At 40.8% G+C, this 18410-nt stretch overlaps 1 protein-coding gene across 5 annotated transcripts in view; it reads right to left on the bottom strand.

The window, feature by feature from the left end:
* Positions 1-18410, bottom strand: part of MAP7D2 (MAP7 domain containing 2) — a 75466-nt gene that overhangs the window by 32385 nt on the left and 24671 nt on the right. For 4 of the 5 annotated variants that reach the window (XM_072028765.1, XM_038172901.2, XM_072028752.1 and 1 more), the window contains exons 2-3: positions 4210-4287; positions 885-1048 (exon numbers count right to left, since the gene is read on the bottom strand). In XM_072028765.1, coding sequence (XP_071884866.1) covers positions 885-1048; positions 4210-4287 — 242 coding nt within the window. Of the gene's footprint in view, positions 1-884; positions 1049-4209; positions 4288-4470; positions 4678-18410 lie in introns of those variants that run through there. The other variant, XM_038172904.2, reaches the window with a different exon arrangement.

The raw sequence follows: 18410 nt of genomic DNA, 5'->3' as shown, positions 1-18410 counted from the left end.
CAAACACAGGAGGAAAAAAAATACACACACACAAAGAAGTCTGTTATTCTGATCCCACGTGGAAGTGTTTCATCTCTTTTGCAAAGACACTTGATCAAAAGGTGTGGGGGGGAAGGCTAATAACTGCAGATTTCTAGGGCATTTTTTCTACAGAAACTAAGGAAATACCTTCTCTTGCCTTTTTTTTTTTTTTTCTCTAAACCACTGTCCCCTTTTCCTAAAATCATTAATTCTTTATCAGTTGCAGTCGCAGTGCTGATGTTTTCTACAGAATGTGGTGAAGGCAGACACATACACACACTGCAATCAGAGATCAGCATTAGAAATTGGACTCACTGGAGGAAAAAAAAAAAAAAGACCTTAAATGATCTCAGTGGAGAGAATAGAAGAGAGAGGTATGGTTATTTCTGTTCTACAAATTTAAGTCAGACTAGATTCTTCACTACTTTAAGAATTCCTCATTATATGTTACCGGGGAAAGAAAAATACTCATTTCTTTATGCTGCCTGTGCAACTGAAATTGCATTTATGGAAGTGTAAACAAAATCTTGCCAATTTATGGAAACACTCATCTTTAAAAGCTACCTTCCAGGACATTGCTGCTTTACCATCTGACAATCAGAAACACAGATATATTAGTATAAGTAGATGACTGTTTTGTGAGATCAGACAAAAATCAAGAGACAAAAAAGCTTGGGAAAATGTTTTTGATGTACAAGCAGTAGTATTTATGGCTGTGGTGATTCATGGAGTTCACAAAGTAATGTCCATATGTCTCTGGGACAAGAAAAAGAGAAAGAAACCTGCTGTGCATGTCAATATTCTGCTATCTGTAATGCTAACAGATACAGTTGCTCTGTTGTATGAATCCCAGCGGACCTTACCTCCTCCTCTTTAAGCTTTTGCCTCCTCTTTTCTTCAACAGCTGCTCTCTTCTGCTCCTCTCTCTGCCTCTGTTCCTCCAGTCTTCTCCATCGTTCCTCCACATGCTTTTCATATTGAAGTTTTGCTCTCCTCTCCTTCTCCAGTATCTGCTGCTCCCTAGCAGCTTAGGCAGAAAAAAAACCATGTGTTTCACTTAATGCAAATTTTCTCCTACTTTAAAATTACTTGATAGCATGACACAATAGAGTAAAATAACAAACACAAGCACACAGGCTCTTTTAGTGCACTAAGATCAAAAGTACAGTGCATAGAAATGCATGAATGACTAATAAATTCAACTGATATACTATTTAATATGGAAGCCCTTTGTACATAGGTGACAGTTTGTCCCCCCACTTGTGTAAAAACAGCGTGCAGAATAGTTAACGATTCTTTTATCTATATAAATCTATATAAATCCTTCTAATCCCTCTGTAGCTTAAAGCCATTTTTTTTTTTCAGACATAACAAACGCTCCCACTAGGTTTTGAAGTGAATCAATTTCTTATATTGAAGCAAAAGCCCTTGGAATTTTTTTAAAACTATGTTTCTCTTTGCAGGGCTACCTTCAAAATAAATACATAAAAATAGAAGCTAAACTTTCCATGAAGCTTTGAAAATACACCATTCTGCTCATAATTTGATGCTATGCTGTTATAGGCTCCAAGCACTAAAAAGAAAACATTTTTATTATTGAAAGTTTGTTCAGTTGCTTCTTCAAACTGGAGTCATAATCCTCTTGAGACATTACCTTGTTGTTTCAGAAATTCAGACTGCAACATTACACACAGGACTGTTGCTTCAGGTTTACACAGGGGGCATAAGTAACAGAAGTTAATGTGACAAATGGTGAAGAAAAACCCAGTTCTCATGCAAGTGCATTCCATAGAAGGCATGAAGGAGGTCAGTAAGCATGCCTTCATACACGCTGACCTGTAACATCATACCAACATACATACAGCCACTATGTAAGAGTATTAGCACAGCTGCCGGGCTAAGAACTTGACAGCTATGGAAATCCTGAATTAGCATGATTTATACAAGAGCTGGTCCTTCATTCTGCTCACCTGTTCAGCCCCAGTCGACTTTTTCAGTCACTGCTTCCCTGTCCAGCAAATTATCACCCTTCAAGCATTCTCACTTTTAGCTTCTTCCCATCAGTCCTAGGCTCTTACTGAGCTATCTCAATTCCCTCTTCATAGATCAGCCTTTTCTCCTCAGCTCCTTGCCCCCCAGCTCTTTAACCACAGCTGTGGCCTTCAGCCCTTCTAGTATCGCTCTGTCACCAAGCCAGAGTCCCTCATAACACCAGATGCTTTCCCAACAGATGCATTTCTTCCTCTTGAATACCAGACCCTTGTAAGATACTTCCTCCAGGTGTCCAACCTGCCTTACAGAATGCCTTCTGCCTTATTCCTGTTAGTATTATGGTTGTTGCTGTCTTCCCCTTTTGTCTTGGGACAACTCACTATTTTTCTTCCACTGCAGGGCAGGTCAATGTGAGAGGGGTGTTAGTGCTGTAGGTGAGCCTGGACTCTTAAGAATGAAGGCTTGGATTTTTCAACAAGTAGTTACCTCAGAGACGGTGCAAAACAAGTGACCGGTCACTAATTATTGATGACTACTAGCCACGTTATGTAGAACATGTGAAAAGAACATGCTGGAGTTGATAGAAAACCAAAAACAGAGTGAGATGTCCAGAGATGGTGCTAAAATTACCTTTTGATTACGTAGCTGAAACCTGGGACAGATTCTGGACAGAGAAGCAAACCATTCTGTCATCACAGACATAAATACAATTCTTTTTTTTTTCTCTTGATTTAGGGATACTAAGCCACTACTTAATGAATTTTGGCTTTCATGAGAAGGTTATTCTATATTTGTGCAAAGTACCTGCTGGCAGCGTAAATACATGTATTTGTCCTTCTGGGGAACTCAATGTGTTTTCTTTCTGAAATAAACCTGCTGCAAGACAAAGAGCTACTGAGGCCAAAATCCAGAGGTTCCTATTCTAGAATTGGTCTCTCTCTCTCTATATAGGTTAATATATATATATATATATACATACACACACACCTTTCCAGAAGGCATGTACAGATGTACAGTGTCTGGATATAAGAACCACAACCAACACCTTTCAAATGCCCTACGCCAGCCACTCCCAGATTCTCCAGTTTTCCTCCCATCTTCTCTTCTGCTTTTTAATCCAAGTCCTTTCCAATCTACTACTCATATCGCTTACTCAGGAGCCAGCAAAGCAAGGATAATAAAGAAGAAAGAAGAGGTAGTTGGGACTGAATATAGCCATAGGAGATAAAACCTTAGGCTGGTGCATGCCCCATGTGGACAAAACCTCCAGGGAGATTAACTACTAAAACCTAAGTCCTCACTAAGCAGATTTGCACAGGAACTACAAAAAGAAATCTTGCTCACCAAGCTCTCTGAACTAAAAAACATCAAATCTCAGGCCTCAGGTTTTACCAAAAAATTGTCAACAGTTTAGTTACTTACTGCAAAGAAAACAGTACTTTCCTGTGATTCTTTCCCCAGGTGCCCACAGTATTTCAGTTACCATTGCCTTGAAATATATGGCAAACCTAAATTTTACAAAATCAAAATATTGGCAATTCCCTTTGAGAGGTAGCATCAGGTAACCTTAAGGAACAGTGCTACTGGCCTTTCTGGTTACTGCACTGAGGAAAAATCTTTTATTTTTTTTATTTTAAAAGCTTTATATATGCACGCACACACATTAAAAAAGTTTAAACAGTTCATTTTTCTCTCTTAAAAAATTACCCTGACATTCTCTTGGAGGTGTTAGTACATTAAAAAACACTGATGCTTTAAAACACAATGAATTGATAGATTTTTTCATTCCCTTGAAAGAAGATTAATCCTTTTAAAACTGACAGAAAAATATTCAGCTTTATGCCACACTGAACAGCTCCATATCATCTTTTAATATGTCTAAAACTTAATAGACTAAAACTGAGGCTGTTTCAGCAAATCGTCCTACATATTATCATAAATACTACACAAGGATTATTTGTTTTGTTTGTTTTGTTTTTTTCTTTTACAAATCATAAATCTAACAGTTAGTATCTTGCACGTTAACCTTAGAATGGAAATCAAAGAAGGCATGGACTAGTTTTGAAGAAGTAATACAAGCAATAAAGACTAGCAATAGGCAGCATTTAGAATTCAGAACAGACAAAATGTCACATAAGTAACTTAAGCCTATTAGCACATATACATAAATAATACATGCACCTCCTGCCATCTTACCAAGGTATTTTTCCCTTTCTTCTCTTCTCTCCTTTGCGAGTCTTTGTCTCTCATCAGTTTTTAGAAATCCATCAATGGCTGAAATCAGAAAGAGAACAAAAACAAAAGTGTTAATCAAATTAAAGCATACAAGAGAACTCAAAAAACCACCAAATTAAATCTAATGCGTTTAACAACCCAAACAAAAACACGATTTTGCACTTGGCAGGGGGTGGGGGGGCAACAAATTGGAATTTGGATACATCCAGAGCAGTCTCCTACCTACTGCTGAAGTCCAAGCACGGCTCATCCGTGTAAATACCTGACTCCTCTCCTCAGAGCGAACAAGCATGCTGCTCTTGCTTGTTTAAAAGTTTGTAACTTTCTTGGGAAACACCATAAGGATGCGATTAGTATCTATTCAGTCTTGTTAATAAGCTCATTTTCAAGTTTTCGGCTAAAAGAAAAGGCGGTTCAGGCAAGCAGTAAAAGCGGTACACAGCTCTCTCATAGTTTAATGCTTTGTGGAAGTCCCAGCCTTGGTATTTATGGCTTAACCCAGGCACACAACTTCCCTGCCCACAGGAAACCACGAGCACCAGCTCACTGCAACAACCAGTAATTAGCGCTGGATGAGGCTAGGGAGGCAGCTGCCCTCCTACCCCCTTCTCCAGGTAGGAAACACAGTTTCCTCCTGCAGCCGGTACCTAAAAGCAGGTTACCTGCTTGGGAGGAGGTCGCCTAAGGATGTTTTGCACCGGGATGCAGACACCGCAGCTCTTTGTGCAGCCTGATCCACTAAACAGCGCGATTTAACCAGGCAGACGGAGCGAGACGCATGGGGCACCCGGGAGTTACCTGCCTTCCCCCGTGCCCTGTGATGGGCAGACAGCTGAACCCGTGCAGGCTCCTCCACCTGCACAGCAGCCCCTGCTTTCTGGGCAGGCTTCAGCTGCTGACTTGAGAGATGCTAGAGGATGGGAGCCTTGTCCAACAGCCTACAGGGTGCAGAAACGGTGCCCTCGTTTCTCCCTCTGCTTTCAGGATCTCCTGGGGTCTTTGCAGGGCTGCAGCACAAACAGGCACAGGGTTTCACATCCTTAACAATCATCATTTGGGCTCCTCTGTCTCTTGTGGCCAGGGAAAATGCAGCTCTCAGCTGCTCTGCATTGGAGTAACAGCTTGCTTTTACCCACACAGCACCTTGCAGCTCCATCTCCGAGCCTCCCCTGCCGACACACGCAGACAGAGACTCCCCGATGGCAGTCAGGCCCCTGGAAAATTGCGACGACAGCTGCCGGCTGGTTAATTACACCCAAAAGTTGTGGGTCAGATAAACAGCTATTTATTACCAAAGACTCATCCACTTGTTTGTTCACTCGGTGAACATTTATGGTCAGATCTGGCAAGCAGTGGGAACAGCAAGTGGCTCGGTAAAGCAGCCGTGGCAGTGCTGTGCCACTGCTTTGAGAGGTCCTGCAGGAAGGAGCTAGGAAGGAAATCCCTGTTGTCAGCACGGTTAAATTACAGCTCCCATCCATGGCAAGTTTTTCAGAGATCTGAAAGTCAAAACGGCTTGAAAGCTACAATGGGACTCTGTGATTCAGACTCGAGGTAGCAGAGGTTAAATCAAGACTGGAACAAGAGCCTGAGGAAGGAAGAGTGGGCTTGGGAGCAAGCAGGGGCTTAAACAACGAAGGAAGCAAGCTGAGGCAGAAAACAAGGGCTTCTGAGGCAAGGATGGAGCTGGGATGGAGAAATGTGGCACTTGTGAAATGGAAACCAGGATGCAGATAAGCTGGAAGGATTGTAAGAGCCCCTCGATCGTGTTCACAAAACCCTGCACTGCCTTTCATCGCTCTCTTGCATTGATCTCTGAAACTCACTGCCAAATATATGTCCCGCAATGATCGCCAATAAAATTAGAGTGAATTTATCTCCACCTTGACTGCTTTATGAATGCAGCTGGCAGAAGTGGATCTGCAAGCCCTGGCCTTGCTCACAGCTGCCATAGCTGTCCAAAGCTGAGGTGCGATGAGATGGGATGAAATTTCTGATGTTTTAGGCTGGCTTTCTCAAGACTTCAGGCGTCTCGATCTCATCCAGGTAATGCAAAAAGAATACAAAGATTGTAATGCCAGATACTTCAGAAACCAGAACTGAAGCAGTCCGTGTGATCCTCGTTTCTCTTCCATCCACACGTATATTAAGCGTTTTTTCCTTTTACGTCCCTTATGTAGCGCATCGGATGAAGCTCCTCAAGGGGTGAACCAAGTTCACAGCAAAACAACTGTGATTTATGCTTCCTGCTTCGTTTCCTTCTGACACTGGGAAGTGGTTAGAAAGAGAAAGGTCTGTCATCTGAAGGCTGCCTTGGAGAAGAGCACTCCAGAGGTGGCTACGTCACAGGGCAAACAAGTGTATAGGATGACTGCTCATTACGTGTGCAACATTAAAAAAAACTACGTGGAGGAAAATCCCATGCAATCTAATTAAGTGCAGACATCATAAATGCATATGCATGCAGCAGGGGTAGCATTAAAGTTGCACAGGCATCCTCAGTACCGGCATTTCTTAACTCAAACACTTGACTTCATGAATCAGCTTGCCTGCCAAAAAGCAGAAATTTGCTTGCCTTCTGACAGTAAACATGGCTTTGAAGGATGGAATAACCATTCCTTGGATAACAACTTGTACTCTGTACACTAAGGCCAAAATTAGTGCATTTACTACACATCTTCATGCAGCATACATTATAAAGGCAATGGGTGCAGCAGTAACCTGTGGTGAAAAATTTGATTAATGATAGGAATTCAAATTCTGTTTCATACAGCAGACTACAGCAGCAAGCCAGCACAGACAACTCTACCATGAAAGTAACATAACGTCATTTCTATCTCATACTACGAACTACCAACAGAGGGCAGAACAAGGTTTGAATGAAAAAGAAAACCCCACAGCGAAAGATCAGCTTTCACTGTGACGTAGGAAGTGACCTCAGGTTAATATCTTGTACACTCAGCTTTATCCTGAGCTTTCCTCGTATTTACAACCACACAAGGCTAAAAGCTCTGCAGCAGTCAGTGCAACGTTTAAGAGTCAGGACACCAACACAGAGTGGTTGTGCCTTCTGCCAACCAGGATAATAAATACAAAGAAGCACCAGCAGAAAATTCTCTTACAGTCACAGAATCACAGAATTTCTAGGTTGGAAGAGACCTCAAGATCATCGAGTCCAACCTCTAACCTAACACTAACAGTCCCCACTAAACCATATCCCTAAGCTCTACATCTAAACGTCTTTTGAAGACTTCCAGGGATGGTGACTCCACCACTTCCCTGAGCAGCCTGTTCCAGAGTCTAACAACCCTTTCGGTAAAGAAGTTCTTACTGAAGTCCAACCTAATCTTTTATTCCCAGTCTTGGGGAATAAGGAAAACGCCCAATTAACAACAACAAAGATTTTATTGCAAGGAAACCACCCTCCTTGCCCTCCCAACTACTACTTATATTTAATTTCCCTGCCCTCCTCCAAAAAACCTTTTCCAAGGAGTCCCCACTCTCAGAGAAGTGAGTCTGACCGCTGGGCTAATCCCTCGAGATCATGCCTCATTTTCTGACTGAGCAGGGCCTGCTGCTGCTCTGGGGCTTGGTTACAACAAGCACTTCCACAGAAAAAGAAGGTGACTTAAACCAGTGATAATGTCGGCGGTCCTGCAGCAGTCACCTATCACCTTATGCTGAAGGACTCCTCGGACACCTTGTTACTCTGAAATAAATACATACAGAACTGAAAGCTGGCATGTTAATCGGGGCTTCAACCCTTTTAGACGGGCAACATAAATCTACTTTTACAGATGAAAGAGGCCCATACCACGAGCACACGCTCTGCACCATGTACTGTTACATAAACATCTCGGCTCCTGCTGCAGACGGAAAGGAAGGTCGCTGCGTCCTGACCTGCAAGGCCAGCTCTGTCTCGTGAAACCCATACCCTGCTTTGGGTTGAGAAAATGAGCACTTGAGCAGGTCAATCAGGTTACTGGAAGCTGAGGATGGTTCACTAGGATCAAGCAGCTGCTTGGACACCTCTTCTGAAATTTGCACTTGAGTAGCTGCCAGCAGCTAGCACCTCCATCCATTTTTTTTTCCTTATTTTGTTTTTAAACCCACGTACTCTTCTGAGCTCCGTAACATCCTGTGGTGTTTGGTTTCACAGCGTGTTTTTGGGTAGCAGATACCCAAACCTTTGACAGCAGGCATCCCAATGGAGAAGAAGAGTCAGCTGGGGCTCCAAGGCCAGCTCTACACAACCACGTCCAACACATTCAGACCTTTGGCCAGCCTGCATGGCCGCGTTCAATGCCTTCAGACCTTTGCCCACTCTGCACAACCACAGTCAATGTCATTTAGACCTTTGCCACAGTGCGTGTGCCCTAAAGTGATGTTGCTGCATTGGTGAAATTCCTGGTCCAGGTGCAGGTCTGTCAGTGCGAAAGCATTTTTCTTCCATGTTGTTTATGGTGATCAGGGAGATGACACAGCTGAGCGCTCATAAAATAGACATTTGCCAGCACAGAGGTGGCCTTGCATGGGATGTGACACGGAGGTCTGTAGAGAAGATCAGACAGAGGCATCACTGCACTTACCACCCACCCTTTGCTGGCAGTCTCCCTCGTTTCAAATAATTTAATCCCAGTCCATAAAATCAATGCTTTACTCCCTGGAATCTGGTTTCTGTCCTTTGAGGCTGTTCCTGGAAATAATAAAGAACACACTGCTTCCCTCTGGGTACTGCTGAATGAAGAAATGTTATATTCTTCAAGTTTTCAGGGACTGACTACACTCTGAAGGGAAAAATGGTTTAAGACTGCATGGGACTGGACCTGGATGACTGTTTACATCAAGAAAAAGTGCTTTTCCTAAACTTTAATTACAGGGTATTGCTGAGAGGCTTTCAGGTAGAGTCAACAAGCAAACAGCAGACAGGCTTTGCAGATATATTCAATAAAATCCAATGAATCTGCCTCTTCTTCAATAATTGCCTTTTTAGAAGTTTTCTTTAATTAAAAAAAAAAAAAAAAAAAAGAAGCTTGCAGCTACTTAATTTTATTGTTGTGTTTGCCAGGCTGGATGTCAAATATCACTATGAAAAAAAAAAGGCACTTTCTATTATGCCTAATTAAGATACCAGGATAGGTATCTGTTGTTATAAAGATGTTAAGCAGATGAAGTCATTAAGGGCATACTCAGCTGCCAGACACAGGGGCATTTCAGACACCCTGGGCTAATTGTCTAAGACGTGGCCTGGCAGATAGCAGAGAAAGCCTGCCAGGGACCTGCACGCTCCAGTTAAACAGCTGGGACACTGGGACACACAGTGTCACAAGGTGCCAGCCTTCTGCTCCTGACCCCCATCTGAAACATTCAAGTTACTCATGTAAATCAAGAGCTCCAGCTGCATCCCATATTCACACCAAAGTGTCAGTAGCAAGGTATATCCTACTGGTATGTTTACGTAAGATAAAATGATCCCAAGGTGCTGGCCAAATAGCTTTTAAAAGATACATAAAGTAGGTTCAGGTTGTTTGCTGATCATCTTCAATCTTAAAAATATCTTAATTACTGTACTGGAAAGAAAAAAAAAATGCTAGAACAGAAAAGGCAGATCTCTGCGGTTCTGCATGAGCCCACAAACACCTCATCATCACTGACCAGAGCAGCCACAGCTCTACGGCTAGCTCCGAGGCAGAGCTGCAGCTGGGGGCTTGACCACGCACTCATTCCACTTCTGCTCCCCTTGAGAATTTTATCTTTTGCACAATACCAGCAGTAGCAGTATTTTTATCAAGGTATTTCTTACAAAAATGTAAGAGTTGACTAAAAATTCTGAATTTTGCAAAGTTAGATAAAGAAAAGGAAAGCAGCAAAAAAAAAAAAAAAAAAGAGGCTTGAAAATTCTTTTTTTTTTTTTTTTATAAATGCTACCAAAATGTTTAATACTTTTGTACTTAATTGCAGCTCATTTTAGTTCAACATTTGCAGTAGGTCTAAGCAATTTCTGGAGCTGTTTTATCAAAAAAGAGGACATTATACAGTATCAAAATTGCAAGCATGAATGATTTTTAACACGTCTTAAAACAACTTTAGCGGTTTGTAATTTTGTTGTTTATTTAAAACAGAACTTGCTTCTTAAAATTTTTTTTTCCTTCTACTAAACGTAGAAATTTTCAGTGTAAAAGAGAATCGAATTTGAAGACGCGCTGACTGAGATGTGGGAAAATTGGTCTCTTTAAAATTAATCCAGTCACAACTTTTTCTTATGATTGAGAAGGTACCATAATTAAAATTCTCAAGAATATTAACCTAAAGTGATAACGTAGCCCTTTCCCCCTTCAGTGAGCTAACTATGCAGAGGGTCTAGAGTAAGAAGCAGAACAGAAGATGACTATAATCCCAAAGGAGTTTTTGCATTCCTGACACTACCTTGATAACAGTTTCATTCCGTGCACACTGTGTCCAAGGAGAAGCCATCCTTCCCAAACCTGCTCCCCAGGCAACTAAATAATCTTAAAATTCTGTGCACAGTTATGTGCTACTCTTTCAGCACACCTGATGAATGGAAAAAAAAAGTCCTTCTGGAAAGAAAAATATGCATTCTGGAATGGATTAAAAAAAAGGGAGAAAAACATAAATACTACTTCTAATTCACAATTAATATTTTTAACATAAGCAATGGTAGAGTTCACTAAGGAATAATTGTTGGTAGCAGCTGGAAATAGGCTAAAACAACAAACCAACCCTAAACTCCCAAATTCATAAATATTAAAACTGTAGCATTTTTCCCCTCTTCTGTGAAAGTTTTTTTTTTTTCTTCCACTGCATTTCTCTTTAATTAGCAATAGTCCTGGCACATATTTAGTAGTCTCAATGCATTTGCTAACTTGCACAGACAAGTTTCACTGAGCCCAGCAGAACGGCTCTGTTAGAACAGGTGGAAATACCTCGTCAGGGAGCACTCACGTACTCCACCCAAGGCTGCAAGAGGCCCCATCACTCATGTGCTGCCATAATTAATAACCTGATGAAAAAATACAGTTACTGGAAAGAGCTTCTATAAATACCCAAATACCGCTTGGCTAGTTGACTTCATCTCCCAGCCTTTACAAGAAAAACCATTCTCATAGGACAGTAAGCCTATGAGTCAGAGTCATTTTCTCAAATTATCTAAGAGAAATGCTCTAGCATTACACCCAGCTGTTTATCAATCTCAGTGACTTCAGCCTAAACAGCAGCATTTCAGGAACATGCACATCAATACAAAAGAAATTCAAGTCTCTTTCCAGAAACTTTCGTCCTTTTTTTTTTTTTTTAAGCCAGGTATCACTCATTATTACTAACTGGAATAAACCAGAAACAAAAACTTTGCATTTGCACTGTAGTTTAATACACTGCTACTCCTCATTAAAAGTTGGTTTCTGGACGTGTGGTACACATTTGTATGCCAACACCTGCAGGTGTTACGTACTTATTATTATGCATTAGACAACCTGAGCCGAGCAAAAACCAGCATTGCACCAAGACACGCTGGTATTTTAAGCATCAGCAAGCGAGATGGAAAGGGTAGGCATCCATTTCCCCCACCTCCAGTTAGCATCTAATCCCCAAGCGCACATTAAAACCCACTTCCTATTCAAGTTAATTGGCTTTCCTGGTGGGTAGCACTGAGCGGTGATCTCATGCTTCAGCTGTTTTACAGTGTTCATTGCTGTGTTGTGCTCTCAGATGACAGCTGAAGTGCATGAAGACGGCACAAGCGAAGGGAGAGCACAGACCTGCTTTTCTAAGTCCAGATACCAGGAGTTTTAGCGGTGTCCTTGCAGCCAGCGCAGTCTTGCATAGCCCCCACGTGGACAAGGAGCTGATCTGCAGCTGGAGCTCCATCCCTGCTGCTTCAGTGTGCTTTTTTTTTTTTCCTTTGCTGACGATGACAACACTCACTCAAACCTTCACAGCAACTTCCAACGCTGTAATTTAACACCAAGGGGTGCAGGGATCTGAAAAGATGGTTATTTGGAGAAAATTGCTAGCTTTTCCCACACGAGCACCTGGAAAAGTTACTGCATCCAGCTTCACAGCAAAGAGAAAAAGAAAAGGTGAGGTGATTTTCCCACCATGGCAATAGCCTGAAGCGTGGGTCAAGCTGCAAGGGCAGAGCAGACTCCCGTAGCCCTCTACAGCGCATCAAATGCTTACAGCTGGTAGGGATTAAAAAAAAAAAAAAAAGAAGTCCTATAATCTAACTCCTGATTAACCTCTACGTCAAGGTACCCACACAAAAGCTTGACACAGCAAAACTAGCTTGCTCCTAAACCACCTAAGCCAGAGGGCATCCTTCTGGAGCCTGGAGTAAAAATGACAACACAGATTTGTTTTCTCATTAGCCATCATTAAAAAAAGATAGTCACTGATGAAATGATAAAATAATGTTTTGATCTACGGACAAAGGAAAGTAGTCGCCCAGGGGAGATAGAGGCTTGGTGAATGAGTATATAAGCCATGGGAATTTGTGCAGTGTAACACTGACCTTAAACAATCCACTCCACACGTACGTATTAGGGTAACTCTAAAATCCTTTAACTAACATTTTTTCATTTCAAGTCTAATTTTCTTGAGACTGCAACTATGGTTTTAGATTTTATGAGTTTTAGAAAAAGTATATTTACAGAATCAAGAATATATATTTAACTTCCAACAACACTTACAAAAAGGCTGCTATCAGCATGCCTTTCATTCCCAAGATACTTTTTTTTTTTTTGCTAGACAATACAGTTCACTTTTGAATATTACCTTCATTTTTCATAATACCCTGTCCTTCATCATTAAGTCAGTGATGACTAAAGATTTGGAGAAGACTTCAGAATGTTCCTCTTCTTTTCTTTGTGGTGAGCAAAATGAATATGAAGCATTTCACAGGAGAAGAATCTGTTTGCCATTTGCCATTTATACATCATCCCATAAAAAACTACACAAAGTGCTGATGACTTACTAACATGGCATGCTCCTGTCAATGACTAATCCACATGATTTCCACTTTCCTATGCCCCAGGCTGATGCAATACCGAAACTTCACGTTATTCCCCACAGAAGAAACTAATGTTTCCCAACAGAGAAAATATATTTTCCCCCTGATTTGGCAAAAGCTTCAAAAAAGAAGCAAAGCTGATTAATCCAGAGTGGATATTATCAAGTGAACTTTATCCTCTGGGGACTTGACTACGATTAGGAGCAGGAATTAAAGCGTTGCTTTTACTGGGCTTCACACTAATAATAATTCCCACAGATATATTTAAGAGAAAGGAAGAACGTCCACTGACATACCACAACCAAAACAACGCATTCTAGGAACAAGCACGGCCAATACTCACAGGGAAGAAAATCTTACAGGATTTGACATCTTTCTTTACCCTTTTCTCTTGCATTCTGGTAGGTGTATTTATTTGGCCAATGTACTTCACCATGGGAGATGATCAGTCTCATCCACCTTGCCTAAATCCTGCTCCATTTTTATGGAAAGACATTACCATTTTGCAAAAACAGCCAAAGAGCATTAGATCTATTCTATTATTATTTAGAAGAATGTTTTTCAAGGATAAAACACAGTATGTAGACAGAGTCGCTAACACAAATAAAGGTGAAAAAATTACGTGAACCTATTTTCTTAAATACTAATTTCAGTAGAATTTTTGCACTTGAAATAGCGTTAAAAAGATTAAGTCTACCTTGTTACCGCTGCAAAAGATAAATCTTCCTTTAATCTGTAATTTCTCAGAGGATTATTCACTGAGTTTCCGCTGTAAATCTTCTTATCTGTTTACGTAAATTCAGAACACGAGACACATTATACATGAGCTCTTAACCTGAGGAATAAGTAAGATATTTTACCACAACAAAACTTTTCTACACAGGAGAGGGGCGGATTGTGCTTCCACAGAGTTTTCAAGTCTTAAAAAGAGGAAGTTTTATTTCAGCGTAAGAATTTGGAACTTTCAATGGGATTTAAAAAGCTGCGAAACACTAAAGGATGAAACAGAAATGAAAGCTATCTGCAGAAAGTGACTTAACAAGAAGTGATTAAAATATGTGCAAAGATGAACACACATACACTGAATCCAGAATTCATGGCACACATGCCAACAGAAAAAAGCCAATTAAAACACAGTGGGTCCCCAAACTCTGCAGCAAGTAGCACTTAGCACAGTAACAAGGTCCTGTATTCAGCACCTTCTGTCGAAGTTCATCTCAGCCTCCAGACACCCAAGGAACGCAGTGATACGCACCAAAACTACTTAGGATGGAGAGAGACTCCAGTTGCCATGTACTCCAGGCTACAGGCATGGCACTTGCTTTTGACTATTACACAAATTGACTTCAGAGATCTGAGACACTGGCCCAAAACATTATTTTTAAGAAAATACAAACATATCCACGAAATGCCAGTCTTTATTATTTCTGTATGAATACTGATGACAGGACAGAGGGTTGGACAGACAGGTGGGTGACAACTGAAATCTTGAAACTGGAGCCAGACACTTAAGACCCAAATTAAAATCCTTATTCCTTTGCACACCCTGAGAAAGTGAACAAGGACACTACACCACTCAGGGTCTTCTACCTCCAAGGTCCCAGTTACTCACACAGGATGACCTTGGAAGAAAAGGACACCCATGACAACTTAGGAGAATCTATCATAAGTTACGCAAGTTGCATAAAACAATAAACACCAAAACCTTTATGTTCTTTTTATATAATAAAGTTTCAGAAGAATATTGATACCTCTTCTGCACATTATTTTCTTAGTAATATATGAAATAACAGTATTGGAAAAAAAAAACAAAAAAACTTCTATTAGCCAAAAAGAGCTGTGAAATTTAAAACAGTTTAAATATTCTAGGAAACAAACGCGTGATATTACACTGTACTGATTTTCAGAGCGTCTATTTCCCTGACACACTGAAACTGGCAAGTTTAAAGGAAGGCAGGGGGAAACAGATAAAATGAGCACTTTGAAAGAAGTTTAATCCAGCATCATGACATTAAATTGCCAACATAAATTGACCAACAATAATGGAAGAATAACTTCCAGTGGAAACTTTTTTGCTTATTTATAAAAAGCAGAATGAGAAACTGTTTGTGCTTGCACTTTATCAAAACAGCACTGTCTGCTAAAAACTGGATGGTAACAGATGAGCTTAGATGTTTTGTGCCAAGCAAAACAAGCTCTAAATGGAAACAAAGATAATTATTTGCACAAGTAAACAGTGGCACAAACTGTCACTAAGACTGAAAAGTGAATTCACACTCATTTTTTCCTGTGGGAGATGCCACACTAAATACATGGTAATCATGCAGTCATATTTCTTTTTTTTTTTCTTTTTGTGTAAAGATCAGCCTAGTAGCACATGGTACGCATGTGTTTGGAAATAAAACAAAGCTCTTCAATAAAGATAAACGCATGGTGAATACAAGAAATTAAAGGTCACGTATGCTTGGCATGTGATACCTTGTTCTAATTGATTTTGGAAAAACTTGAATGGTGAGTTAGCAGTTAAAGGATCTACTTAGAGCACAATGTAAGTGTACATTTTGGAAGACAAACACTAGTGAGCTCAACTTCTTAGATTTTTCTCTGTAAGCCTGTGATGAGCCTCTATGTGGATTAAGAGGTATTTTCTATTTAAAATTTCCTTTGCAATTTTCTCTGGTTCATTGTTCCTCCCTCTCCCTTCTCTTCTGATGCGTCATAATTTTGGCTTTACTAAAACAATTTCTTGGCAGGAAATTCAACCTGGCTGACCCTGCAAATAAAACAAACATAGCTTTATTTGGCCCCACAGTGTAGGTGTTTGAAGTCAAAAGCTCAGGATCTACCTTGCACCAAGAAGATGGCACAATAATCCTGTTTTAAGCATTAAAACATCTGCTGTGTCATTGTCTCCCCCCCCCTCAATCTCAACACTAAGTCTCAAACTAAGTTTATTTCCTACGCAATTACTTGTATGCCACCAAACCTGTAGGACAGAAAAGTCTAGTTTTATGGAGTCCTTCAGTTATGATGACACTTGTACCAATAAAACTTCCTCTCCGGTCATTCTGTAACTTAATATCTATTTACATTTCCTTCCTTATCTATGTTAATATCTCTCTGAGGTTTCTACTGAGACAACCAGACTGTCCACCTTGCATGGGCTGCCAAGAGCTCACATTACAGCTACTGAGCAGAGAGATACGCAACTTTTCCCATTCCAATACTGTCAGCTATGTCGATACACAATTCCTACACTGGATCCTATAAAACTGAACAGGTTTTCACAAAAAAACATCCTCTCAGCAATACTGCAGGCACAAACTGGCAGTCCAGCAGCCTGACCAGCACAACTGCACAACACAATTATAGAAATACCACAAAATTATCAGTGGATTTTTTCTTCTTCCAGCAGGCAACCAATTTCAGTACATTCATAGATTCAAATCAGGATGTCTTTTCATCACCCTTCTTTTGGTTTGTTATAAAGTTATTTAGGATCAACCAGATATAAAAAAAACATCTACTGCTGGGGGGGAAAAACTGCTTTCGTCTACCCCAAAGTGGCTGGTCTCTAACAGAAGATGAGTTTCACATAGGGTTGTTTGAAATAACCTTGCATGAATTATGCAATATCAACCACGTTACAAATGATAAAGAATTGCTAGAAATATTGATTGGAACCCTTAATTAAAAATTTGCCCTGTTTACAAGCTGCACAGACACAGAGCAACAGAAAGGGCTAATCCAAAGAAGGCAAAACCTAAAACACTATTTAATGACCTCAGTGGTCTCCACAGCAGCCAAGGTCCAAGCACTCATCTGCGTAGTAAAAGACCTACTGGACAGCATGAGAAGTTTTGGGCAAACAGTGAAACTACCCTGTAACCACCTGCCCTTTCTGTTTCACCAGTGAACTCGTTTATTTTAGAGGGTTTACACAGGAGACTGCCCCCTTAAAAGACATCTCTGGCATAGCAAAGGGACTAATGCCATACTGGTAGGTTTTTTCTTTGTTTGGGTTTTTGATTGTTTGGTTTTTGGTAAATTTTAAGTTGGAGTATTGGGTAAGCGTAAGCTGCAACTGCTCAGCAGCCCTCCACAACTCACCGTGTATTCCTCACCAGCAGCAAAGCCACCCGGAGCTGCTGGTTGCCCTGAGCAGCCTGGAAGACATTACTAATTTGTTGCACATGGAAAAACCAAACCGCTCAGCCCTGTGTGGCTGGTTATCTGCAGCCCACGGGCTGCGGCAGCTGTGCATGGACAGCACTACTCGTGCATTGGAACCACATCATTTACAGGGAGGCTTATAAACTGTTAAATGCATTCAACAAAAAAAAAAATCAAAAAAAAAAAAAATCAAGTGTTCAAAGCTGGCAGTGTTACACTTCTGTTTTAGTCCTAAAAAAAACCACACATACCTCACTACCCAAGCCTATGATCAGGCTAGGCCAAATGCTCTATACATAAAAGATGTTCACAATAAATGATTCATTTAATGTACAGAAACAACTGCTGGTGCACAGACAACCAGAAGCCACCAAACCACCCATGTGCTGACTGCACAGAGGGCTGTCAGATGCTCAGAGAGAGGGAGGAAAAGCTGCTCTGGTCCATAACCCTCCCCTGGAGAAGCCAGCAGCCACCTCCTGCCCAATGAGTGACAAGCCAGGAGGAGTTAAACAAAAGCTTAGTTAGAAGTTAAATAAAGCTTTGGGGGAAAAGAAAAAGGCTGATACCTACACCAAAGCAATGTTAGTTCCCCTGACCTCATATTACCATTTCTTCTTCCTAAATTGTAGGATGTACTGCTAATGAACCTGTTCTCAGACCAACGGCTACAAGGACAACTAGAGTCACTAGGTATTGAGTGCTGAAATGGAAGCATTTTTGTTTTGAGACCTTAAAAAACAAGTCTTAGAAGGAAGGGCATCTGAAAAGCACACTTACTGAAGGGGAGACTCCTACTGCCTGTAATCCATCAGGGCAGTTCAACAAGGTCAGGGCCATTTGCATATTAAATCCTGGGACTCAAAAGGACCAAGGTGAATTCTTTACTAAAGCCCCCTTAAAGAAAATTCACATAATTTAAAATAAATAAGGAGATAAGCAAGACCCCATACATACATATAGC

This window comes from Anas platyrhynchos, chromosome 1 (assembly GCF_047663525.1).
Source record: "Anas platyrhynchos isolate ZD024472 breed Pekin duck chromosome 1, IASCAAS_PekinDuck_T2T, whole genome shotgun sequence".
Taxonomy (NCBI): Eukaryota; Metazoa; Chordata; class Aves; order Anseriformes; family Anatidae; genus Anas; species Anas platyrhynchos.
Note: the sequence above shows the minus strand (reverse complement) of the source record. Positions and strands in the feature narration are given on the sequence as shown.